General features: G+C 44.0%; 1 protein-coding gene across 2 annotated transcripts in view; it reads left to right on the plus strand.

The window, feature by feature from the left end:
• The window catches only part of TNFSF10 (TNF superfamily member 10), a 67,322-nt gene that overhangs the window by 30,744 nt on the left and 9,488 nt on the right, over positions 1-27,090 (plus strand). The window contains exon 1 of one of the 2 annotated variants that reach the window (XM_072142791.1): positions 19,313-19,477. The exons of the other annotated variant lie outside the window; for it this stretch is intronic. Coding sequence (XP_071998892.1) covers positions 19,352-19,477 — 126 coding nt within the window. The 5' untranslated portion in view covers positions 19,313-19,351. Of the gene's footprint in view, positions 1-19,312; positions 19,478-27,090 lie in introns of those variants that run through there. 2 annotated transcript variants of the gene reach the window in all.

Raw genomic sequence — 27,090 nt, forward strand, 5'->3', positions numbered from 1 at the left:
GCTGGAGATTTGAAATTAGGAGAAATCCATGCTTTATTCATCTTGATAAGCGTCAGCCTGTCAGCGCTGTCAGTCGACAGGCGTGTACGCTTATCGGTGATGATGCCACCAGCTGCACTGAAAACCCGCTCTGACAAGACGCTAGCGGCAGGGCAGGCAAGAACCTCCAAGGCGTAGAGCGCCAGTTCGTGCCACATGTCCAGCTTTGAAACCCAGTAGTTGTAGGGAGCTGTGTGATCATTTAGGACGATGGTATGGTCAGCTACGTACTCCCTCACCATCTTTCTGTAAAGATCAGCCCTACTCTGCCGAGACTGGGGACAGGTGACAGTGTCTTGCTGGGGTGACATAAAGCTGGCAAAAGCCTTGTAAAGCGTACCCTTGCCAGTGCTGGACAAGCTGCCTGCTCGCCTACTCTCCCTCGCTACTTGTCCCGCAGAACTACGCACTCTGCCGCTAGCGCTGTCAGAAGGGAAATACTGTTTCAGCTTGTGCACCAGGGCCTGCTGGTATTCATGCATTCTCACACTCCTTTCCTCTCCAGGGATGAGAGTGGAAAGATTTTGCTTGTACCGTGGGTCCAGGAGAGTGAACACCCAGTAATCGGTGCTGGAATAAATTCTTTGAACGCGAGGGTCACGGGATAGGCAGCCTAGCATGAAATCTGCCATATGCGCCAGAGTACCAACGCGTAAGAATTCACTCCCCTCACTGGCCTGACTGTCCATTTCCTCCTCCTCCAACTCCTCCAACTCCTCTTTTTCTGCCCATACACGCTCAACAGTGTAGGACTCAACAATGGTCCCCTCTTGTGTCTCGCCAACATTCTCCTCCTCTTCCTCCTCATCCTCCTCCACCTCCACCTCCTCCGATATGCGCTGAGAAACAGACCTAAGGGTGCTTTGGCTATCAACAAGGGAATCTTCTTCCCCTGTCTCTTGTGAGGAGCGCAAAGCTTCCGACTTCATGCTGACCAGAGAGTTTTTCAACAGGCCAAGCAGCGGGATGGTGAGGCTGATGATGGCGGCATCGCCACTGACCATCTGTGTTGACTCCTCAAAGTTACTCAGCACCTGACAGATATCAGACATCCACGTCCACTCCTCATTGTAGACTTGAGGAAGCTGACTGACCTGACTACCAGTTCTGGTGGAAGTTGACATCTGGCAGTCTACAATGGCTCGGCGCTGCTGGTAAACTCTGGATAACATGGTCAGTGTTGAATTCCACCTCGTGGGCACGTCGCACAACAGTCGGTGAGCGGGCAGTTGGAGGCGGCGCTGCGCTGCCCTGAGAGTGGCAGCATCTGTGCTGGACTTCCTGAAATGCGCACAGATGCGGCGCACCTTCGTGAGCAAATCAGACAGATTGGGGTATGTCTTGAGGAAACGCTGAACTATCAGATTTAACACATGGGCCAGGCATGGCACATGTGTCAGTCTGCCGAGTTGCAGAGCCGCCACCAGGTTACGGCCGTTGTCACACACAACCATGCCTGGCTTCAGGTTCAGCGGTGCCAGCCACAGATCAGTCTGCGCCGTGATGCCCTGTAATAGTTCTTGGGCGGTGTGCCTTTTATCGCCTAGGCTCAGCAGTTTGAGCACCGCCTGCTGTCGCTTAGCGACGGCACTGCTGCTGTGCCTAGAGCTACCGACTGATGGCGCCATGCCCACGGATGGTCGTTCGGAGGAGGAGGTGGAGGAGGGGTGCGAGGAGGAGGAGGCATAGTAGGCCTCAAACACCTGGACCGAGGTAGGCCCCGCAATCCTCGGCGTCGGCAGTATATGACCAGCCGCAGGGTCACACTCGGTCCCAGCCTCCACCAAGTTAACCCAATGTGCCGTCAGAGATATATAGTGGCCCTGCCCGGCAGCACTCGTCCACGTGTCCGTGGTCAGGTGGACCTTGTCAGAAACGGCGTTGGTCAGGGCACGGATTATGTTGTCTGACACGTGCTGGTGCAGGGCTGGGACGGCACATCGGGAAAAGTAGTGGCGGCTGGGGACCGAATACCGAGGGGCGGCCGCCGCCATGAGGCTGCGAAAGGCCTCGGTCTCTACTAGCCTATAGGGCAGCATCTCCAGGCTTAGCAATCTGGAAATGTGCACATTAAGGGCTTGGGCGTGCGGGTGGGTTGCACTATATTTGCGTTTCCGCTCCAGCGTCTGGGGTATGGAGAGCTGAACGCTGGTGGATGCTGTGGAGGATCGTGGAGGTGACGATGGGGTTTTTGTGGCAGGGTCCTGGGCAGGGGGCTGACTATCAGCTGACACAGGGGAAGGAGCAGTGGTGTGCACGGCCGGAGGTGAACGCGCTTGTTGCCACTGAGTGGGGTGTTTAGCATTCATATGCCTGCGCATACTGGTGGTAGTTAAGCTAGTAGTGGTGGAACCCCTGCTGATCCTGGTTTGGCAAATGTGGCACACCACAGTCCGTCGGTCATCCGGTGTTTCCTTAAAGAACCTCCAGACTTCTGAAAATCTAGCCCTCGCCGCAGGAGCCCTCGCCACGGGAGCTTCACTAGTTGACACATTTGGCGCTGATGCACCAGCTCTGGCCCTGCCTCTCCGTCTGGCCCCACCACTGCCTCTTCCAACCTGTTCTGGTCGAGGACTCTCCTCCGTCTCAGAAGCACTGTGTTCACCCGGCCTCTCAACCCAGCTTGGGTCTGTCACCTCATCATCCTCCGATCCCTCAGTCTGCTCCCCCCTCGGACTTCCTGCCCTGACAACAACTTCCCCACTGTCTGACAACCGTGTCTCCTCATCGTCGGACACCTCTTTACACACTTCTTCCACTACGTCAACAAGGTCATCATCACCCACAGACTGCGACTGGTGGAAAACCTGGGCATCAGAAAATTGCTCATCAGCAACCGGACAAGTGGTTTGTGACTGTGGGAAGGGTCCAGAAAACAGTTCCTCAGAGTATGCCGGTTCAAATGGCAAATTTTGCTGGGAGGGGGCAGACTGGGGGGGAGGAGGCTGAGGTGCAGGAGCTGGAGGAGTGCCGATTTCGGTGACATGGGTGGACTGCGTGGAAGACTGACTGGTGGACAAATTGCTCGAAGCATTGTCGGCAATCCACGACATCACCTGTTCGCAGTGTTCTGGCCTCAACAGTGCTCTACCACGAGTCCCAGTAACTTCAGACATGAACCTAGGGAGTGTAGCTCTGCGGCGTTCCCCTGCTCCCTCATAAGCAGGTGGTGTCTCACCCCGCCCAGGACCACGGCCTCTGACCCCTGCAGTAGTTGGACGCCCACGTCCCCGCCCTCGTCCTCTACCCCTAGCCCTCGGGTTAAACATTTTGAAAATGAGAGTTATAACTTGTATTTTTTTTTTAACTTTTTTTTTTTTTTTTTTGTGTTTTTTAGTTTTTAAAACCAAACGATGCTATCCTATTGCTATGGCTATTTTCTAGCCAAGTATTACAGCACACTACTATGCCAGATGAGATGACGCTGAGTTATGAAAAAAATAAACGTAAAATAAAAAAGGAAATGGCAGACTGTGCCTAGTTGAAATACAACCCCGGGCCCTAATAAATTTTCCCACTTCGGTCTTTGCGATGGATATGTGCGTCACTAAAACACAGTGGTCGCAAGTCTGACTCCAAATTGCTCCCAATTTGATAGTAGATGCACTGCAGCAAGTACAGCCACCAGCAGATCAACCAGAAATCAAATATATATAACGCTACTGTAGGCGTAATTAAGACGTTTGTATTCTCCTATGGCTATTTTCTAGCCAAGTATTACAGCACACTACTATGCCAGATGAGATGACGCTGAGTTATGAAAAAAATAAACGTAAAATAAAAAAGGAAATGGCAGACTGTGCCTAGTTGAAATACAACCCCGGGCCCTAATAAATTTTCCCACTTCGGTCTTTGCGATGGATATGTGCGTCACTAAAACACAGTGGTCGCAAGTCTGACTCCAAATTGCTCCCAATTTGATAGTAGATGCACTGCAGCAAGTACAGCCACCAGCAGATCAACCAGAAATCAAATATATATAACGCTACTGTAGGCGTAATTAAGACGTTTGTATTCTCCTATGGCTATTTTCTAGCCAAGTATTACAGCACACTACTATGCCAGATGAGATGACGCTGAGTTATGAAAAAAATAAACGTAAAATAAAAAGAAACTGGCAGACTGTGCCTAATTGAAATACAACCCCGGGCCCTAATAAATTTTCCCACTTCGGTCTTTGCGATGGATATGTGCGTCACTAAAACACAGTGGTCGCAAGTCTGACTCCAAATTGCTCCCAATTTGATAGTAGATGCACTGCAGCAAGTACAGCCACCAGCAGATCAACCAGATATCAAATATATATAACGCTACTGTAGGCGTAATTAAGACGTTTGTATTCTCCTATGGCTATTTTCTAGCCAAGTATTACAGCACACTACTATGCCAGATGAGATGACGCTGAGTTATGAAAAAAATAAACGTAAAATAAAAAGAAACTGGCAGACTGTGCCTAATTGAAATACAACCCCGGGCCCTAATAAATTTTCCCACTTCGGTCTTTGCGATGGATATGTGCGTCACTAAAACACAGTGGTCGCAAGTCTGACTCCAAATTGCTCCCAATTTGATAGTAGATGCACTGCAGCAAGTACAGCCACCAGCAGATCAACCAGAAATCAAATATATATAACGCTACTGCAGGCGTAATTAAGACGTTTGTATTCTCCTATGGCTATTTTCTAGCCAAGTATTACAGCACACTACTATGCCAGATGAGATGACGCTGAGTTATGAAAAAAATAAACGTAAAATAAAAAGAAACTAGCAGACTGTGCCTAATTCTACTCAAACCCCTAATAAATTTTCCCACTTTGGTGTTTGAGGTGGATATGTGTGTCACTAAGAGCTAAACACAACGGTAGCAAGTCCCCCTGCTAATTCCTCACAATATGGTACTAGCTGCAAATAAAAAAAAAAAAATATATATAACGTTATTGTAGCCCTAAGAAGGGCTGTTGGGTTCTTTAAGAATCACTCCTGCCTAACAGTAAGCTAATAGAACACCCTAACGCTTTCCCTGAGCAGCAGCAGCTCTCTCCCTAGCGGCATCCAGACAGAGAATGATCCGAGCAGCGCGGGCAGCGGCTAGTCTATCCCAGGGTCACCTGATCTGGCCAGCCAACCACTGCTATCTACGTGTAAGGGTACCACGTCATGCTGGGTGGAGTGCAGAGTCTCCTGGCTTGTGATTGGCTCTGTTTCTGGCCGCCAAAAAGCAAAACGGCGGGAGCTGCCATTTTCTCGAGCGGGCGAAATACTCGTCCGAGCAACGAGCAGTTACGAGTACGCTAATGCTCGATCGAGCATCAAGCTCGGACGAGTATGTTCGCTCATCTCTAATCATTATACAATGTGTAAACATGATGGGATCGATAACAGGGCCTAGATATATTAAAGTTGAGATGCTATTTGTTCCGGGCCTTTGCTGAAAGGAATATGAGCACAGTATAAATGAAAGAAGCATGGAATGGGATATACAACGACATCAGGGGTGCCGTGTTGGAAAGTGTTTTTGCCAGAGTGTATCTTCCAGTAAGTAAGTGCATTGAGTAAACGGTTAATAGGTCATAACTACTATTTTATCCAGCTGTAATGATATGCAATAGAAATCTTTTTAAAAAGGTGATTGTAAGGCACTTTACACACTTGCGTTGCAGATCACGTCAGAGTGTAATGCGTAAAAAAGTGACAATTTTGTCTGCCTTTTTGGTCAGTTTTTTGTACGAGTCATTTTACATTTTTCGTGCATGTGTTTTTTGCGTTCTTACTGCGTTTTTCATGAGCGTTTTTCAATCTGCTCCCTTTCTGTACTGACTTACCAGTTTATCTACAGTTCTAAGAAACGAAAGCTAGTGAGAATACACATCTAAAAACACAGACATGGAGACTATATTTAAACTTTTATTTATACTTTATTAATCTACGAATATGCAGCTTACTATACCTTATTATAAGAGCTTCAGCGACCACATGTGGTGTTGTCCAGGCATATTAGATTTCATGCCATTTACAAATTAGTGTCATTTAACATAAAAAGTAGAAAAATAAGAACAAAAGGAGTCTCCTATTTTATCAACCTTGGTGACATTGCTGTGGCCCTCTATGACCATAGGAAGTCTTGTTCCACATAAGGTCACCTTTGCCTCTTCTTAGCTGTACCTCACAGGTATCCAAATTTTGAAGCATTAATCTACAACTTTTAGCATATTAACCTTTTATCCAATTTTGCAGAGATTAACATTATATTTCTTGTGGATGTATATCTCTGAGATTTTGAATTCTACTGTATTTGACCTGTTGCCATCCAGTGGAACTCTCATTCTTGTAATCTGATTTACTGTCTGTCATTAATAAAAGGAACTATAAAAAAAATTGCAGAGATCAGTTGTCCAGTGCATGGGGGTAACTACTGATATAGTGGCCATAGTGGGCTCTAAGGTGCCAGGGGGCCCAGCAGCCAAGAGGCGTCAGCATGGGAAAGTGATGAGTAAGGGATGGCCTTTGCTGCTACTATGATACACTGCAGACATTTCACCTACATAATGAATGGCAATTTTTTGAATTTCCGCCCAGGTGCATGTTCTTTTTGTATTATTGTAGAAGTTTTAAACCAATGTTGCCAAATTTTGTAATGCAATTCATGTTTTTTTAGGATACTGTATGTGTTGCATTACTTGTAAAAACCACAGTTTCTCTCCTGTCATGTGCACAAAGTGTTTGGAAGGAAAAAGTAAATCCAGCTGATTTAGCAACTTTAAATTTCACTTCCTTTATGATAATAAGATACCCAGAGCAAAACTTCCAAACTTTGGAAATTCAGCATTACCAGACTGTCTTATTCTGAACCTATTTACTCTGCTCAGAAATGTAAAATTCAAAACAGAAAAAAACATAAATTTATGGTGCCAAAATCTTGTGCCATTTTATCATGATGGTAGACATCTAACATTCACATGTCAATGTGATAAAGTGGAGTCCAGTGCAGCCTTTCTGTTATATTCAGGAATTTTCGCTATTTGATGAAAAATGTGTTTAATAAAATATGTAAATGAGCCTAAGGGGCTCTGCAATATATGTTCCCAATATATTTTTGCAAGATAGATGTTTACTTTGAATTGCACCTTTTTCACAGCTTATTATTGGGCAAACTTGAGACTTTCTAGGCGCAATTTTATACCTCCTCCAGGCATACTCATATTCTGGGTTTGTGCAATCTTTGTCATGGAGCCTGAAATTGTCACAAACACTGGTGCAAAGAGAGAGACACATATAACAGACAACCAGAGCCAAACCAGAGCCAAAGATGTATTATGTAGGAGCAAAAACAAGAAAGACATACAACACAAGCCACAGACAAAAAACAAGGACGTATGTCGCATCCTCTGCTTAGTGGTTGATCCATGAAATCACAAACCACCCCCAGCTGTGTGCTTCTATCCTAATAGTTTTAAGGCCAAAGAAACCCTTTATGATTGCAACCTTAAAGACTTGCAATGAAAAGCCCTAAGGGGTATTTATTGTGAGGCTGTATACTGCTTTTTCTATGGTAATATATCCCAGAACTGTTTGACCTCTGCGACTTGACCCTCTTCTGATTCCGCTCTAGTGCTGCATTGTGCATACTTACACACATGAGCAGATATGTTCTAAATATAGTGGTAATATTACATCCCTATACCCAAGAGTCCAAACCACTTTTGATACACGACTTGCTGACTTTAGAGGCAGCTTATTGACATTGTATGATGTTCTTTAATCTATGATCTACTAGAACACCTAGGTCTTTTTTAACAACGGGCTCTCCCAGATTTACTCCCAAAGGACATGTGTTGCCTGTGGATTATTAGCCCTCATAACCTTACATTTATCCACATTGAACCTCATTTGCCAAGAGTGGATGACCAAACACTCAGTTTGTCCAAGTCACCTTTGTTTAAGTGTTACACGAACCATAGCAGGACCTGCAGTGGCTGCCGCTCTGGTTGTGATGTTACTGCTGGCCCTCTGTAGACATACAGTCCAGAAGTAATGAGGGGCACAGCACTGGACCGGGGCACCAGAGAGGGTAAGTACAAATGCTTTCTTTCACTCCCTCAGCTCGGACAACACATATGTTATGTAAGTAGCAACATGTGTTCTGGCTTTTAATATTAAAGGAAACAATTCAACGAAAGAAATATATACTTCCGTAAGATCAGCTCACCACATTGTCCAGACAGTCCTCAGTTTCCCAACTCCAACACCTCCAGCATGGACAACCTAGGCCACAGGTGCACACAGAGCAGAAATCACGAAGAGATATCCAGCTGGACGCAAAGAGTCGGTTGATAGGTAAAAATTCCAGATTTTATTTAATCCATTTAAAAAACAACAACAAACAGCACATCACGTAGGACGGATAAAAGGACATGAAGGCTACAATTATTCATGGCTTCTGCGTTACTTACTGCAGTCTTGCCTTATAAACCTGATTTCCAGATCACATGGTCCCAGAAACAAATTTAACTCTTACCATGGTAGAAACATTTAATAAAAGCAATGCACTTCATGAATAACACATAGGGGCAGATTTACTAACCCGGTCCATTCGCAATCTAGCGGCACGTTCTCTGCGGTGAATTTGGGTCTTCCGGCGATTCACTAAGGCAGTTCCTCCACCAGGTGTCGCTGCTGCGCTGAAGTCCGCCGAGGTCCGCCGGAGTTCACGATCCTATTCCTGGTGAAGGTAAGTGCATGCCGTCACGTGCATGCCGGCGCCGATGCGCCACAATCCGTTCACGTGCGGCAAAAACCCGGGGCAATTCAGGAAAAATCGGCGCAAAACGGAAATATTCAATTGACAAGTCGGGAAAACGCAAATCAGGGCCTTAGTAAATGACCCCCATTATGTACAAAACCGCATGAATTTTAACAAAAATTAATTAAGTCTTGTTTTTTTATTAAGACCATATGGAATTCTGGTTTGCAATGTAAAAATCCAAAAAGTTTCATGATTTAGGAGAATTCGTTTAAGAATAAACCCCTTTTTGGTTTAATGATTTTTTCATTTCCCCTACACCTAAGAGCAATATAATCACCCGCATAGCAGTCTCTGATGTGTTTCGAAACCGCAGAGATTTTTACCGCATTGTCTGTATTAGCAACAGATAGGAGTCTTCTGATGCATGTTTTGAGACTATTGGTAGTTCATCCAACATAATCAGTGCAACAAGAGGTGCACCAAATTTAAAGGGGTCGTTAATATTAAAGGGGTTGTCGGATAGGGCCATGAGATCATGCGCAAGCTGCCCCGTTCATCTATGGAGCTGACGGAGATAGCTGAGCACTGTACTTGCTAGATGGTACATCCCCTTTAATAATGATGACTAACAATGTCACACACATGCTGCTACTAAGAAAATATATTTACATGTGATGAAGTATTTCGTCCAATGTGTTTACCCAAAATGTTGCCCAAAACACTAGGCAAACGGATCCTGGGGATCATCCTGAAGCAGTGTTTGATTCTAATGCTGGCAGTGGTCATTGCAGAGACTCCTCTTGGGCTCGGTGCTGCTCTCGTCTAGTAACATGCTGGGGGTTATGGGCAGAGGTTGTAGCTTGACGGCTCCAATAGCAATGAGAGTGCCAAGGGCAGCATCAACACTAAATACGGCCCTGCTAAGACAGCATTTTGTTGGCAGTGCAAGCTGCTAATTCATACTTATCAATATATTTATAGATACTAAAAGCCATAGGTACAGATTCCTTTTCATGATACATTCAATAAGGAAATCCTGAGCAGACAATGATGTTCATCTGCTGTCAGAGACATAAACAGAGGTTGTCTTAATTAACCATTAATTGATCTTGTATATGTTGTTGTTTTCTTTTATTATGATGGCAAATATATATTATTATATGTAATACTGACTATCCAAAAAATATAATCTCATGTCATATCTATCTATCCATCATCTATTTTTCCATTATCTAATGAAGAGGCAACATTTCAAAGTATGTTACAAATCAAGGGTGAATCGTTAACTCCATTTCAATGTTTCGGTGAAAAGTTGCTAAAAGGTGTTTTTTCGTAGCAATGTCGCAATGGAATTAATTAATCACCCTTGATTTGGAACACACTTTGGAGTGCTGACTCTTTATTGGATTTATTATTGTGATCTTGGTTCTGGTAACAAATCTTTGTAGTAACCTGATTTTAGATCTATGTTGTAACCTTGGTTCTGGTAACAAATCTTTGTAGTTATCTTGGTTCTTGTAACAGATCTGTATTGTTATCTTGGTTTAGGTAACAAATCTTTGTAGTAATCTGGTCTTGTATCTATCTTGTAACCTTGGTTCTGGTAATGTATCTATGTAGTTATCTTAGTTCTGGTAACATATCGTTGTAGTAATTTTGGTTCTGGTCATTTATCTATGTATTATGCTTGGTTCCAGTTCTATTTCTATCTTCTGGTAATGTATCTATGTAGTAGGTTTAGATGCATTGCTGTTTCTATAGAGTAATCTTTGTTCTTCTATGTAGCAATCTTGATTTTGGTCATGTAGTAAACATGGTTCTGGTAACACATCTAAGTAGTCTTGCTTCGGGTAACATACTGTATCTATTTACTAATTTTGATTTTGATACTCTATCTATGTAGTAATATTACTTCTGATATCATATGTATGTTGTAGTTTGGTTTCATGCTGTATACATGTAGTAATCTTGTAATTATCTCTTTACAGCCTATGTCCCATGATAGTTGTAAACATATGTTTGCGATATGGTGTAACAGTATAAGATGTGAAACTAATGTGCGTGGTCCAGAGGTATAGTAAGATACTCACTGGAAGCTGATAAGAATGTGTTTTCCTGATGCAACTAGACTAGTTTGCTGCTGATTCATACTGGATGTTTTGTCTAAAAACTTTTATGATCATTTTATTGACTGAAATCAAATAAAACTTGATGGCAGACATATGTCTATCAAGTTTTTCCTGTAATAAATTTTAGGCTGAGGCGACTTGGTGACTGGCTGCGACCCTTGCTGTATGTCCATACATGGAGTCACGCTGGGACACGAATGATGTTACAACTGAAACATGTAGTCACAAAATAATTAAGAACTTCTGGATTTTCTTACAAGTAGAAGTTTCAGTCCTAACATCCTTGGAGCTGCAATGCATTACAGTATTGGCGCTGTTGTTTACTGGGGAAGCAGGGACTCCTTGCATCATAATTTAATATGATGCATAGAGTCCCACCCCTCTGCAGTGTGTGTGTGTGTGGGGGGCACTCGGCATGGGCTATTTATGGACTCTATGAAACAGCCATAATTGTAGTAAAATGTATTTTAATGTTAAATCTGTATTTATTATAAACCCAGTGAATAGAACAATTGTGGCAGAGGTGTAGAACAAAGGTGTACCATTGCATACAGTTCAAGGGCACATTTACTTACCTGTCCCGTTAAGATCCCCGCGGTGCGTTGTCCGACGAGGATTCAGAGCTGCTGCGATTCAAACAAGATCGTGCGTCCAATTTTCTGCATGTGTCGCTCCATGCTCAGGTCCGCCGGAGTTGACCTTCTTTGTCCTGGTGCATGTAAGTGCATGGCTTGCGACACAAATTTAAATGTTAAATCCCGCGCTTAGTCCGAATCATTTGGTCCTGGTGGCTATATGTTACAGGGGGATGGTGGCTATATGCTATGGCGGGCTAGCAGGCTGTATATTACAGGGAGCTGGCAGGCTATATACTACAGGGGGCTTGCAGGCTATATACTACAGGGGACTGGTGGCTGTATACTACAGGGAGCTGGCTGGCTGTATGTACTGCTGGGGGCTGGCTGGCGGTACATACTACTGGGGGGCTCGCTGTACATGGGAGCTGGCTGGCTGTACGTACTACTGGGGACTGGCTGGCTGTATGTACTACTGGTAGCTGGCTGGCTGTACGTACTACTGAGGGCTGGCTGTACATACTACTGGGAAGCTGGCTGTATGTACTACTGGGGGGCTGGCTGTACGTACTACTGGGGGCTGGCTGTAAGTACTACTGGGGGCAGTCTGGCCAGCTGTACGTACTACTGGGGGCTGGCTGTCCGGCTGTACGTACTACTGGGGGCTTGCTGGCTGAACGTACCACTGGGGGCTGGCTGGCTGTACGTACCACTGGGGGCTGGCTGGTTGGCTGTATGTACTACTGGGGGCTGGCTGGCTGTATGTACTACTGGGGGCTGGTTGGCCGGCTGTATGTACTAATGGGGGCTGGCTGTACGTACTACTGGGGTCTGGCTGGATGTACTACTGGGGGCTCGCTGGCTGTATGTACTACTGGGGGCTAGCTGGCTGGCTGGACGTACTACCGGGGGCTGGCTGGCAGGCTGTATGTACTACTGGGGGCTGGCTGTGTGTAAAACTGGGGCTGTAAGTATCACTGGGGGCTAGCTGGCTGTACTTGCTACTGGGGGCTGGCTGGCTGTACATACTACTCGGGGCTGCATGGCTGTACATACTGCTGGGGGCTGGCTGGCTATACGTACTACTGGGGGCTCGCTGGCTGTACGCACTACTGGGGGCTGGCTTGCTGTATGCACTACTGGGGGCTGGCTTGCTGTATGCACTACTGGGGGCTGGCTGGCTGTATGTACTACTGGGGCTGGCTGGCTGTATGTATTACTGGGGGCTGGCTGGCTGTACTTACTACTCGGGGCTGGCTGTACATACTACTGGGGGCTGTCTGGTTGTACATACTACTTGGGGCTGTCTGGCTGTACATACTACTGGGGGCTGGCTGTACGTACTACTGGGGGGCTGGCTGTACGTACTACTGGGGGCTGGCTGTACGTACTACTGGGGGCTGTCTGGCCGGCTGTACATACTACTGGGGGCTGGCTGGCCAGCTGTCGGGGCTTGCTGGCTGTACGTACCACTGGGGGCTGGCTGGCTGTACGTACCACCTGGGGGCTGGCTGGTTGGCTGTACGTACTACTGGGGGCTGGCTGGTTGGCTGTATGTACTACTGGGGGCTGGCTGGCTGTACGTACTACTGGGGGCTGGTTGGCCGGCTCTATGTACTAATGGGGGCTGGCTGGCTGAACGTACTACTGGGAAGCTGGCTGGCTGTACGTACCACTGGGGGCTGGCTGGCTGTACGTACCACCTGGGGGCTGGCTGGTTGGCTGTACGTACTACTGGGGGCTGGCTGGTTGGCTGTATGTACTACTGGGGGCTGGCTGGCTGTACGTACTACTGGGGGCTGGTTGGCCGGCTCTATGTACTACTGGGGGCTGGCTGAACGTACTACTGGGGGCTGGCTGGCTGAACGTACTACTGGAGGCTTGCTGGCTGTATGTACTACTGGGGGCTAGCTGGCTGGCTGGACGTACTACCGGGGGCTGGCTGGCAGGCTGTATGTACTACTGGGGGCTAGCTGGCTGGCTGGACGTACTACCGGGGGCTGGCTGGCAGGCTGTATGTACTACTGGGGGCTGGCTGGCTGTGCATAAAACTGGGGCTGGCTGGCTGTAAGTACCACTGGGGGCTAGCTGGCTGTACTTGCTACTGGGGGCTGGCTGTATATACTACTCGGGGCTGCATGGCTGTACATACTGCTGGGGGCTGGCTGGCTGTACGCACTACTGGGGGCTGGCTGTATGCACTACTGGGGGCTGGCTGGCTGTACGCACTACTGGGGGCTGGCTTGCTGTATGCACTACTGGGGGTTGGCTGGCTGTATGTACTACTGGGGGCTAGCTGGCTGTACGTACTACTGGGGGCTGGTTGGCCGGCTCTATGTACTACTGGGGGCTGGCTGAACGTACTACTGGGGGCTGGCTGGCTGAACGTACTACTGGAGGCTTGCTGGCTGTATGTACTACTGGGGGCTAGCTGGCTGGCTGGACGTACTACCGGGGGCTGGCTGGCAGGCTGTATGTACTACTGGGGGCTAGCTGGCTGGCTGGACGTACTACCGGGGGCTGGCTGGCAGGCTGTATGTACTACTGGGGGCTGGCTGGCTGTGCGTAAAACTGGGGCTGGCTGGCTGTAAGTACCACTGGGGGCTAGCTGGCTGTACTTGCTACTGGGGGCTGGCTGTATATACTACTCGGGGCTGCATGGCTGTACATACTGCTGGGGGCTGGCTGGCTGTACGCACTACTGGGGGCTGGCTGTATGCACTACTGGGGGCTGGCTGGCTGTACGCACTACTGGGGGCTGGCTTGCTGTATGCACTACTGGGGGCTGGCTGGCTGTATGTACTACTGGGGGCTAGCTGGCTGTATGTATTACTGTGGGCTGGGTGGCTGTACTTACTACTCGGGGCTGGCTGTACATGCTACTGGGGGCTGTCTGGTTGTACATACTACTTGGGGCTGTCTGGCTGTACATACTACTGTGGGCTGGCTGGCTGTACGTACTACAGAGGGCTGGCTGGCTGTACGTACTACTGGGGGCTGGCTGTACGTACCACTGGGGGCTGGCTGGTTGGCTGTACGTACCACTGGGGGCTGGCTGGGGGCTGGCTGGCTGTACATACTACTGGGGGCTGGTTGGCCGGCTGTATGTACTAATGGAGGCTGGCTGTACGTACTACTGGGGGCTGGCTGGACGTACTACTGGGGGCTCGCTGGCTGTATGTACTACTGGGGGCTAGCTGGCTGGCTGGACGTACTACCGGGGGCTGGCTGACAGGCTGTATGTACTACTGGGGGCTGGCTGGCTGTGCATAAAACTGGGGCTGGCTGGCTGTAAGTACTACTGGGGGCTAGCTGGCTGTACTTGCTACTGGGGGCTGGCTGTATATACTACTCGGGGCTGCATGGCTGTACATACTGCTGGGGGCTGGCTGGCTGTACGCACTACTGGGGGCTGGCTGTACGCACTACTGGGGGCTGGCTTGCTGTACGCACTACTGGGGGCTGGTTGGCTGTATGTACTACTGGGGGCTGGCTGGCTGTACTTACTACTCGGGGCTGGCTGGCCGTACATACTACTGGGGGCTGTCTGGTTGTACATACTACTTGGGGCTGGCTGTACGTACTACAGGGGGCTGGCTGGCTGTACCTACTACTGGGGGCTGGCTGTATATACCACCGTACATTGGACTCCCATTTTCCTGATCACGGAGACCCGTGAATGGGAAATCTATTTAATAATTTAAATGGGTGGGGCCTTTTTATAATGAGGCATTTACTTGCAGGCGGTATACACATTAATAAATTAGCGGGGTCGGTATGTAAATGAATTTGAGAGGGGCTGTAGATAATGTACATAGTATATAAATTAGTCAGGGTTACACTGTATATAAGGGTGTTGTATGTAAATGAATAATACCGGGTAGGGTATATTATTAAAAGGACCCACTGGCTCATTGTAACGAATCTGCAGATGCCAGATAGTCTTGGGTCAAACGAAGACCCAAAGCTACCATGGCAACCGATCGCCGCCCCCCGATGACGTTCGGGTGCGCGGCGATCGAAAAAAAGATGGCGGCGCCAGCGACTTTGCCGGCGGCAACGAGAGGGTTAATAGCCGCGGTCGGTGCTTGGTTATTAGCGGTGGGGGTTTTGTGCAATATGCAAAAACCCCCACCTTTGTATGAAGAGGACTTGAGCCGTGAGCCCTCTTCATACACTCCTTATACCTCTGCGCCGTAGAGCTACGGCGCAGAGCGTTAAGGGGTTAAAGTTTCAAAATTTTTTGCTGAAATGGGACCAAGGATTATGAATTCATTGCAGACACCTTACAGCTGATCATTGCAGTCTGGGACTATAGTAAAGCATCCAGAGAGCTTCACCAGAGATCTTTAACTAGGGGTCATCTGTAAGTCGGGTGTTCTTAAGTAGGGGACCGCCTGTATATAAAATAATACAATATATAAGTATATTCTGTATATATAGTATGTATAATGTAAACTATACAGGATGGTTGTATATGATGTGTAAATATTATATATTTATATGATTTATATACTGTATATTGCATGTGTGTATATTGTTTGAGTTTGCATATAATATATGCACAAGTATATATATATATATATATATATATATATATATATATATATATATGTGTGTGTGTGTGTAGAAAAAGCTATGCATATGAGTGTATACATGTGTGTATTAATGTGTGTATGAAGGTAGAACTTTGTCTGCATATCAATGTGTGTATATCTGAGTATATAAATGTGTGTGATTTTACAAATACTTTTTTAAGGGGAAGGGGGGCCCTATGCAGAAATCTGCAATGGGGCCCAGCCTCTCCTAGTTACGCCTGGCATAGGGGTGAGATGGTGAGTAGTAGCAGGTTGACTTTAGGGTGGCATGCTGTGGGGCCGCAAAGCTCCTGTAAGAGATGTCACAGGAGATGGGGACATGAAGGGAAAGCACTAGACCAGTGGTTCTCAACCTTTCTAATGCGGTGACCACGCAATACAGTTCCTCATGCTGTGGTGACCCCATGCAACTCACAGTAAAAACACAGTAAAATTTCGGCTCCGATGGCTTTAGGCGACCCCCGGTTTTGGTCGTTCGACCCCCAGGTTGAGAACCACTGCACTAGACGATAGGTGTAGGAATGGCATGCAAGGACATGCTTAGAAATAGCCTGAGGGTGCCATGTAAGTGATCCATTATAAACATATTGCATGCAAGGGCTACAGAAGGTGTAATGTCGTGTGGGGATGTACTGTGTAGAATATGTCCCCATAGACAGCTATAGACGGCCGAAGGCGGTACGTACTGTGCACAGGGAAAAGATAGAGCATGCTCTATCTTTCGCCGTGTTTAAGGCCGTGTGCAGTGCTTTGCTATGGAGACGGAAGGGGTGAGTAGCGCTCCTCTCCAGCGTGCTACCTTATACTTGCCAAGCTACAGCTGGGTGAGCATACTTTAGGTGTGAAAGCACCCATACAGTGAGCAGATGCAGGGATAGGAGCAAAATCAGGCAGCTTCAATACAATTCTCGAATTGACATCTTTTAATCACCCATCACACCAAAAAAGATATTAATCACAATCAAAACATTTTATGAACCCCAAGAATATACAAATAAAATCTACAAATCTTTTTCGCAAAAAATAAGCCCTTACACAGCCACATTGACAAAAAGTTTCAAAAGCTATTGTGCTCGGAAGGTGGCGATGCAAATAAATGTTTTCTTCCCCAAAAGTATTTTATTATGTAAAAAGAATCGTATAAATTCAGTATCGCTGTATGCGTATTGAGTATTTGTACTTAACATAATGTATAATGATTGGACTGCAAGGGGGAGGGGGCGTCTTTTTATAGTTCGCCTAAGGCAGCAGCGAAGCCAGGTTCACCCCTGATCACGAGTCGGGGCATTGTAGGCTGGTGAAGATTTATAGTTCAACAAAAGGTTTTATTGAATGTTGCATAGTAATAAAACTTTCTACACGGCATTGTATATCTTGCATTGTTCATATATAAATGTATACAAGTATTATGTTAGTATGTGCTGTCAGATAAATAGTACACATCTAAGGAGATAGTTGAGATAGTCAATTAACAGAACAAAGGCTTAGACTGCCAATAATGAACAGAAAGCATAAGGCGCATCTACAGACACAAGATACAAGAAGGACGCGGGGTCTGGGAAAAGAAAGGGGAAAATGAATGGGACATGGAGGAAGGGGTGGAGAATTAAAGGAGAACTAATGCAGAAATATTTTCTTGAAACAAGCAGCTCTCCCGGGTTCTAGGTGCAGAAGACTCTCCATATGGCACAGCTCATCAACAGGATGAAAGGTAAAACTTAATAGAAATAAAGTGGGTTGCAAATTCTTACCCATCAAAGTTTTTTTCAGTTTCAAATACAGCCACAAACGTAAATGCGTGTTTTCATGGAACACAAGGAACACAACATTCAGCTCAGGGATGAAGTTTGGGCAATGTTTATTGCATGTCTAGGTTTAAAATAATATCCAACATTTTACAGAACACTGTTCAAAACATCATCTGTAAATAGAGGATGTAACAATGGCTTCACTTCTAATCAGACAGCCCAGACTCGGAGAAACGGCTAAAAAGCCCAGGGTCAATATGGCAGAGCTATAGAGATCCATAGCTCAGGATTGGGAATCTGTCCATCGCACAACAGTTACTCCAAAAGTACAGCCGTGTAGTCCAAAAATCTTACCTTTATGGAAGAGTAGCAAGAAGAATGCCATCTATGTAACTCTATGTAGGAAGTACTGCTAACATATTTAATAAAATCTAACTTTTTGTTGTAAATGCCAAATGCTATGTGTAGAAGAAAGCCACCATTGCTACAGCAGGGACCAAAGCTCAATACATGTCAACTCTGGAGGGAAACCTGTTCAAGACTGTAAAAGACTTGAGACTGGGACACAGGTTCACTTTCATGCAGAGCAATAAACAGACAACCAAAGCTACAATGGAGTTATAATAATAATAATTCCTTTATTTATATAGCGCACACAGATTACGCAGCGCTGCACAGAGCTTGCCAAATCGGTCCCTGTCCCCAATGGGGCTCACAATCTAATCAACCTACCAGTATGTTTTTGGAATGGGGGAGGAAACTGGAGGACCCGAAGGAAACCCACGCAAACATAGAGAACATACAAACTCTTTGCAGATGGGACCCTGGGACTTGAATCCACTGAGCCACCGTGCTGCCCACAATGGAATTGTTTAAATCCGCGCGTATTCATTTGTTAAAATGGCCCAAACTACAGTCCTAAATTCCATTGAGAATCTGTAGCTTGCACATTGCTGTTCACAAATGTTCTCCAACCAATCTGACTGAGCTACAGATATGGGCAAAAATTCCAGCCTCTAGATGTACAAAGCTAGTAGAGACATTCCCCAACAGACAACTGTCATTGCAGATCATGGTGGTCTTGCAAAGTGATGAAGAGAAAGGATACAAATACATGTCACAACACACCACACTATTCAGTTTTTTTATTTACAAAAAGTTGTAAGGATGTATCATTTTCTTTACTTATACTTGATACTTTGTGTATCACATAAAACCACATGAAAACATTTAAGCTTGTAGCTGTAACATTTAAAATTGAGAAAATATTCAAGGGGTATAAATAATTTTGCAACTCACTGTCTGTTCCCAACCTTCCAATCTAAAGTTTAATTTGATTTCAGTCAATAACAAAATCATAAAATTCTTAGATTCTCACGTACCTCCAATAAAAACTCTCCTGCATAGCTGATGAAAATGAAAGTACAGAAAGTGGAGAAGTTTGCAGCCTGCTCCTCCCTCTCTATTAGAAGCAGCAGAGTAATGTTCACCTCTGCACTCAGGCAACAATCCTCCTACCATGAACATGAAATCTGCTCCGGGATCCCCTTATCTCCCCCTGGCTGGACTTATCCTATTCCTTGTTTTGCTTCAGTCTGTATTTTTTGCAGTTACATTTATTTACTTCAAAAATGAAATCAAACAGGTAGGCTGCATTTACTTCACCTTCTGGAGCTTCCAGACTGGAGCTTTCCTAAGAGCTGGGATCCCCTATAACACCTACCTATACACTGTATATGTACTCCACATACTCCAAGTACAGTATATACCTCTTACATGTTCCTAAGAGCTGGGATCCCCTATAACACCTACCTATGTACTGTATATGTACTCCAAGTACAGTATATACCTCTTACATGTTCCTAAGAGCTGGGATCCCCTATAACACCTACCTATATACTGTATATGTACTCCAAGAACAGTATATACCTCTTACATGTTCCTAAGACCTGGGGTCCCCTATAACACTTACCTATACACTGTACAGTATAGTAGTACAGTATAAGTACAGTATACCTCTTATATGTACTTCTTGGGGGAAATCACCATATTCTTTTTGCACGTTGGATCTAGTTACTACTTTCTTTGTTGCTAGAGTTTAGATCCTTTGTTATATGCAACCATTGTGTTCGCAGTATCGTCCGGGGTCATTCTGCAGCTGCACTACAGTATATGCAACAGTTAACAGTTCTGGCTAAATTCCAGAAAACCCAAGATTTTTCTGGAAATGTTCCCAGTGCAGTTTTGGCATCTTCTTACCTTTCTATAAAACTTTTTATCTTTCCCTTATCTGCCTGTATGAAATATTTTAACATTGATTCTCATAGACTGGATTTGCAATTTAACTCTTCGCTGATGCATTGTGTCTAGTTATTTAAAAGATTCTAATGTTCAAGTTTACTTGTAGCTTATAGCAACAGATAAACACAATGACAAACTCAGCTCCACTGTATCTGAGAAGCAGCTAAGTCTATAGCTCCTCTAACCTAAGATTCCTATGTGCAGAATGATGATGTACAATGGTGGGAACCACATACAGTAAACGTCATGTAAACATTTTATGATGTTTCAACCTTATAGTAATAAACATGTGATCTTGTGCAGTTCCTCTGCTGTTAACTTGTGCTCCCTTGAAAGCATTAGAGTTGAATGTATACAGCTTGTTAGAGGCTACAGTAGGAATGTGGGTGTGTGTATGTGCGCCTAAAAAAGCAAAACTGTCAGCAATTATAATCTTATACTCTAAAGTATATGAGGAAAGTTAGAGGTAAATAATACCTGCTATATGTACTGTTTTTAGGCATCAACCAACCGCATAAAGCAAAAAGCAACATTTCCACTAGTTAAAACAGGGTTAACTTTTTATGTTCAGTGATTATAATATAATGTCTATACTTTTATATACATAAAACTTATATACATAATACTTGGGATAGTAACATGTGTATTATAGTGCACATACATTCTAAGGAGGATAAAAGGTGCAAATATCCCCAAGCATCTACAAGTGATTCACATAAGATAACTGCTAGTCTCTAATGTTTATCTGGAAAATCCAAGTTCTGAGCTGTGGCCATTGTATGGAAGCTATGTGAATGTTGTTACTGTGTTATGCTTCTTTTAAGGTCATCTACCACCAGGATCAAGGATATTAAGCCAAGCACCCTGACATAAAGGTGTGTCCCCCCTATGGCAGGATCTGCTCTTCTTTTAGTTTCTTATGCTCTGGTATTTACAAAAATAATGCTTTTAAAATGATGCAAATGAGCCTGAGGGGCTCCGGGCTCCATATGTGTTAATAGATCCTGGAGCCCACTCAGGCTCATTTGCATCATTTTAAAAGCATTTTTTTTCTTAAAAGCTTTTCTTAAAAGCTCATAGGAAAAATTAAAGAAGAATAGATCATGCCAAAGGGGGCACACACCAGTATGTCAGTGTGCTTGGTTTACAAGACTTCATCCTGGTGGTAGATGTCCTTTTACTTTAAACCTTTGTATTCAGTCAGTTTCTCTATACTATGTTGTTGTGTCCCTGGTTGTGTGGCTGAGCAGACGCCCATAAGCCAAAACAAATGCATTCTAGTTAAGTTTTCTCAGAAAAACACATCCAGTTGTTATCTTTTATTAAGGTCATGGATATAAAACAGTTTAACTTTGCAAAATGTTATCGAGTATACAAGGCAATGTTCCTGGCTGCTGCTAGTGTTTACAGGCTGAGCGCAGATTTGGATTGGACCTTCACCTTAGTTTACACTAGCAGTATAACCTGACAACAGTGTAAGATACACTGTTCAGTACACACTTCTTGGCTTTGGTTTGTTTCTTATAGCCCTTGGCACTCACGCAGAGCCAATAATTGCCTCTGAGAATAGCACCACTTACTGCCAAAATGGTAAAACCACATGCATATGGTTTTGTTTTTTCAAAATATTCCTTTACCAGTTTCTACACATAAATACATGTATGGTACAACGCAAAAACTGTTACCCTTTCTATGTCTTTAATGTACAGGCAGTCCCCTACTTAAGGACACCCGACTTACAGACGTCACCTAGTTAAAGACTGACCCCTCTGCCCCTGTGACCTCTGGTGAAGCTCTCTGGATGCTTTACTATAGTCCCAGGCTGCAATGATCAGCTGTAAGGTGTCTGTAATGAAGCTTTATTGATAATCCTTGGTCCCATTACAGCAAAAAATTTTTGAAATTTCCATTGTCACTGGGGCAAAGAAAATTTTTGGTCTGGATCTGCAATGATAAAATATACAGTTACACTTAAATAAAATTCAACTAAAGAACAAACCTATGGAACCTATCTTGTATGTAACCTGGGGACTGCCTGTATTTTATATATGGAACTTTTTATAAAAATACCACAGTAACTAAAATGTTGTAAAACCTGTTTGGCCCAAACGTCAGGAGTTTACACTGCAGTTATTTTTATACATACATTTTTGTTTTCAACTAAAGCAATGAGTGGTGTAATTTTTTATATATTTTTTACTTATTCTTTTCTTATAACATAGACAATTCCCTAAGGAATCTACCATAAAAATCAAGCATTGTAAACCAGGGACACTTCCTCATAGATCCAGGCAATGTGACTGTGGTGATCTTCTTCTATTTGTTATCGATGGTCTCCTTCCTTCTAAAATCAACATTTAAAATTCTGCAAATGAGCCTGGAGGGCTATTTGGGTAATTCCAAGAGCCCCCAGGTGCTGCAGATCCACGTGCTGTTACACTGTGCAGAAGCACTTCCCCCTCTTACTTTGTCTTGAAACCTCCAGTGTTGCAATGTGATTAGTTCAGGCAGAGGAAAGGGAAGTGCTGGTGGAGGGTGGACAATGTAACAGCCTGTGAAGCTGCAGCACAGAGGAGTTCTTGGAACTGCCACAGTAGCCCTTCAGGATCATTAGAATAATTTCATAGTTTATTTTGGAAGCAAGTAGGCCATGGATAAATATAAGAAGTCACTGTGCCTGGATCTATGACTAAGTGCCCTTGGTTTATTATGATGGATTTTGATGGTAGATTGACTTTAATGATTACATTATAACATACCAGCATTATCCACTAGGGAGAGTTGCCCATTAACTATACATTGGCACTGATAGAACTGATAGGACACACCCCCGAGGAGCGATAGAGCAACAAAACAATGTAGAGTTATGAGAAGGGATGATCCAGAGGATCAGAAGGAATAGAAGAGTTCTTCTTTAATGCATTGGGCATCCATCAAAGTAAATACAGGCAGTCCCCGGGTTACGTACAAGATGGGGTCTGTAGGTTTGTTCTTAAGTTGAATTTGTATGCAAGTCGGAACTGTATACTTTATAATTGTAAACGCAGCCAGAATTTTTTTGGTCTCTGTGACAATTGTATTTTAAAAATGTTAGGTTGTCATAAGAACACTAAAGCTTCATTACAGACACCTGTGATAACTGTTATAGCTGTTTATTGTAGCCTAGGATTAAAGTACAATAAATTACCAATATCCAGAGGTCCGTTTGTAACTAGGGGTCGTCTGTAAGTCGGATGTTCTTAAGTAAGCTTTTGTATCGAAAAAATTACTAATTACTAATAAATTTACATTTACTTTAGTGTTTGTATTTTTCTCTCACTGATGTAAATAAGGTAAAACATCTGGATATCACAAACACCAAAACAATGACACAATTCTCAAATGCTCTGTTGTATGACAAGGAATATTAAAGCTGCACATCTGGCCATGAAAAAGCAAGCAAACTGCCCAGTGTGAACTCGCCCTTAATAATCTGTTCCAGATGTTGATTGCACAAGTTTTTGTTTTTAGGAAAGGAACTACAGTATAGAGAAATATGCAAGATAAATCCAGCATCATATAATAGGATGCTAACATCTACGGCATTGATGCTGCACAAACTTCTAATTCACCAACGTGAAGTACAATCCAACTTCTGTGAAAAAAAAAAAAACAATGCAAAGTTTTGTTTTTCTTTAAGCACTTAACTTGTGCTTAACCTTGGGAGTGTCTGGATCTCATCCTGTTTCATTTTTCTCAAACAAGGAAACTGAGTGAAGTCCTAAAAAGAAAGATGTGAACTGACTCCTCACATTGTGGTGTGCACAATGACTTAGGGCAGGTTTTCAGTAGTTAAGCCAGTACATTTATAGTTTTATATCATATAAAAGGCATAGAAATTGATAAGTGTTGAAGATTTTTATTATCCACAGGATGTCCGTTTTCTTAATAAGGATTTCCTTAATATTATTTGTGCAATTTGTGCAGATTTTCCATGTGGTTTCTGATGCAGATCTTTATGCATGAAGTTCATCATTGAATGCAACAGGCCTCATGCAGTGCGGTAGAATTATTTTTCAGAATGTTGCATGGTTCCTACAACCATTTACGGTATAATACAATTAAATGCAGATTTACAAAACCAAATTCTATAGAATTTGTATTTCCCGTTGGGGGAATTACTTTGTATACAGTGCGCAGGCCTAGCAGTAACAATCAGTACAAACAGAGGGACACAAACTAGACCGTTATGGTTTCACACATACACAGCGCTATTTGGGGCAATGGCCGCTGTTTCAGTAGTGCCGGTGTCTAGATCTGCCATGTGTGACAATCACCTAGGTACAGCGTACAGTGTTTATCCCAATTTCAGCACTAATACAAAGGTAGCTAGAAATATCACATTAACAGTTGAAGGGTACTTGGGGATGGGGTCCTAGAATTGGGGTATAAGGGTCAGGTGGAGGGGTTGCGATTGTTTTTTTTTGTACTGGTACCGGAACTACATCTCATCGGCTGGTACAGGTACCTCTATGGAAGGGGAGGGGGGGATCGTTCTGCTGGGAAGACACTGCGGGTGGGTGATTGCTACTGCTGGTGTTACTGCTGAAGTGGTGCCACACCACATGGGACAGTAAAATATTTATAGGCCTCCTCTGTTGGATAATACTGGTCTGCTTCCTCTAATGCTGTGGATAAGAAGATGTTGGAGAGTCCTCAAGAGCAGTGCCACATATGGGGCAATGGCGTGCAGCAACCACATATCGGCAGCATATGCCAACGGTCACTAAAACATCTGAGAAAGAAATTCCGTCCAGTTCAAGGCAAAACAATTCTGCGGCAGGAGACAATGGGGCATGTATCATTTCACTTACATCAATTTCCTTTTTTCAACATTTCTCAAAATTGGTGCCCTTTTTTAACCAAATGTTTCAACTTTTTGCCAACCCACTTCACTTATCACTTCTCCAGATTTATCCTGTGAATATAAATGTGGCAGACACTTAACAAAAAGGTACATATTTTGGTTCATATCCATGACATTCCCCAAGTTCCTCAGAAAAAACGTAGGTTGGTGTATTAAGACCTGTGCTTTGTGTGCGGGACTTCATTTTTGAGTCGATCATAATTATTATATATGCCAGTTTTCTGGTCTGCCTTGTTCCCTGCCCCACCTAGTCTTCCCTGCCCCAAATAGTGGAACGTGAGAAGCAGGATTAACAATAAAGCTTAATTACAGACACCTTTAATAACTGTTATAACTTTTTAATGTAGCCTAAGGCTAAAGTACAGTAAATTACCAATATTCAGAGGTCTGTCTGTAAGTCGGGTGTTCTTAAGTAGGGTAGGGCCTGTATTTCTGTTGTAACGGTGCCAGAGCTCTTTGATACTACAAATGGACTTTAGAGATATCTATAGTGTAACCTATAATCAGAGCTATAAAAATAGCAATTCACACACTGAAAATGTATTTTCTGGAGTAATTTTAAGGAAGTATTCCTTATTTAATAGTTGTAGAACTGCTGGGTACAAATTCCGCTCTGCAAGGTGAATGTAAGATGGGTCTGGGAATTCCAATCCAGGAAACAAAGGCAGAAGCTTTTCTGCTATTTTTATCTTTAAAGCAGGTTTGAAAAAATTCCCAAGAATTGACCTGTAGCAATAAGGAAACTCGTTTCAATTCTTTACAAGGAAATGTCCTCATGCCTTCAACAATAAACAAAAGCTGTGGAGCTCAATCTATAACAGCAGAAAACCTCATTTTGACTGGGTCTCTAATAAGAAGATTATCCCCTGCTAGTTTTCCTAGTGTTATCTACTATATTACAGGTTGAAAAAATGTGTGCGTGTGTGTGCGTGTGTGCGTGTGTGCGTGTGTGCGTGTGTGTGTGTGTGGGGGGGGGGGGTTTATGAGGGGTATTATTAGCTTTAAAAAGCTGCCCCTTTTTGCACAGATCTGTACAAATTGCTTATTTTTTTATAAGTTTTAGGTTTCACACTCCACTTACTAAAAGAATTTGTGTATGGGAAGACCTATCAAAAGTGGATGTGGATTTTTCCATGTTCTGTCCATGAATTGCGGACTGTGCAGTAGCTGGATCTCATGTATCGATCACAGTGCAGACACTGGGTTTCTGCATCATAGTGATATTTGATGCAGGGAGTCCCTTCTTCCCCACAAAACCAAACTGTATCTTGGTCACAGCTAGGTATAAATAAAGGAATTATTATTATACGAAAAAGGCACCCCCAGCATCAGATACCTCTATGACGCATGTATATGAAGGTCTAAGGCGAGTGATCTAAACACAACTCAAACATATATATAAATAATGTGTTCAGTCTGGTAAAATACATATGGATTTGGATCTGGCATGACCATTGAAAGCACTGAGTCAGCAAATACTGATGAAATGTATATTTTTTTCTTACTGTATTTCCTTGATATTGCTGATGAATCATTAAACCCAATGCTCTTTTATGACTCATTCTGTTATGTCTCGTTAAAGAATATTTCCAGACCTCAGAATATTTGTTAAATGGCTTAGTCAGCCATCAGTGAAATAATATAAAAGGTTCTCATGTCTAATCCTTCTTTTTATTTACCTGTACCCTATTCCACAGAAATAGACAATGGCAAATAGCCACATCCTGATTTACCGAACCCTGTAGTCCCTGTTCTGCTTGTTATTAGGCTATAAACTGGGGTGAAGCAGCTAAGTCTGATATATTCCACATAGGCAATAACCATTTACAGGATACCAGGTTATAAAGGCACAAACTCCAAGCAGTTCTCTGGACACTGGAGGGCATAGTGGTGGTTAGGGGTCTTTGTGACTAATAGACATGTACAATCCATAGATTGAAGGGAAACAGAGACATAACCCAAAGAAAGGTTATGGCTGAGACTAGAGATAGAGGCATAACTTGAGCTCCCAGGTCCTAAATGTAACAATTATCATGTTCCATTTATAAAGG

This window comes from Engystomops pustulosus, chromosome 3 (genome assembly GCF_040894005.1).
Source record: "Engystomops pustulosus chromosome 3, aEngPut4.maternal, whole genome shotgun sequence".
Classification (NCBI taxonomy): Eukaryota; Metazoa; Chordata; class Amphibia; order Anura; family Leptodactylidae; genus Engystomops; species Engystomops pustulosus.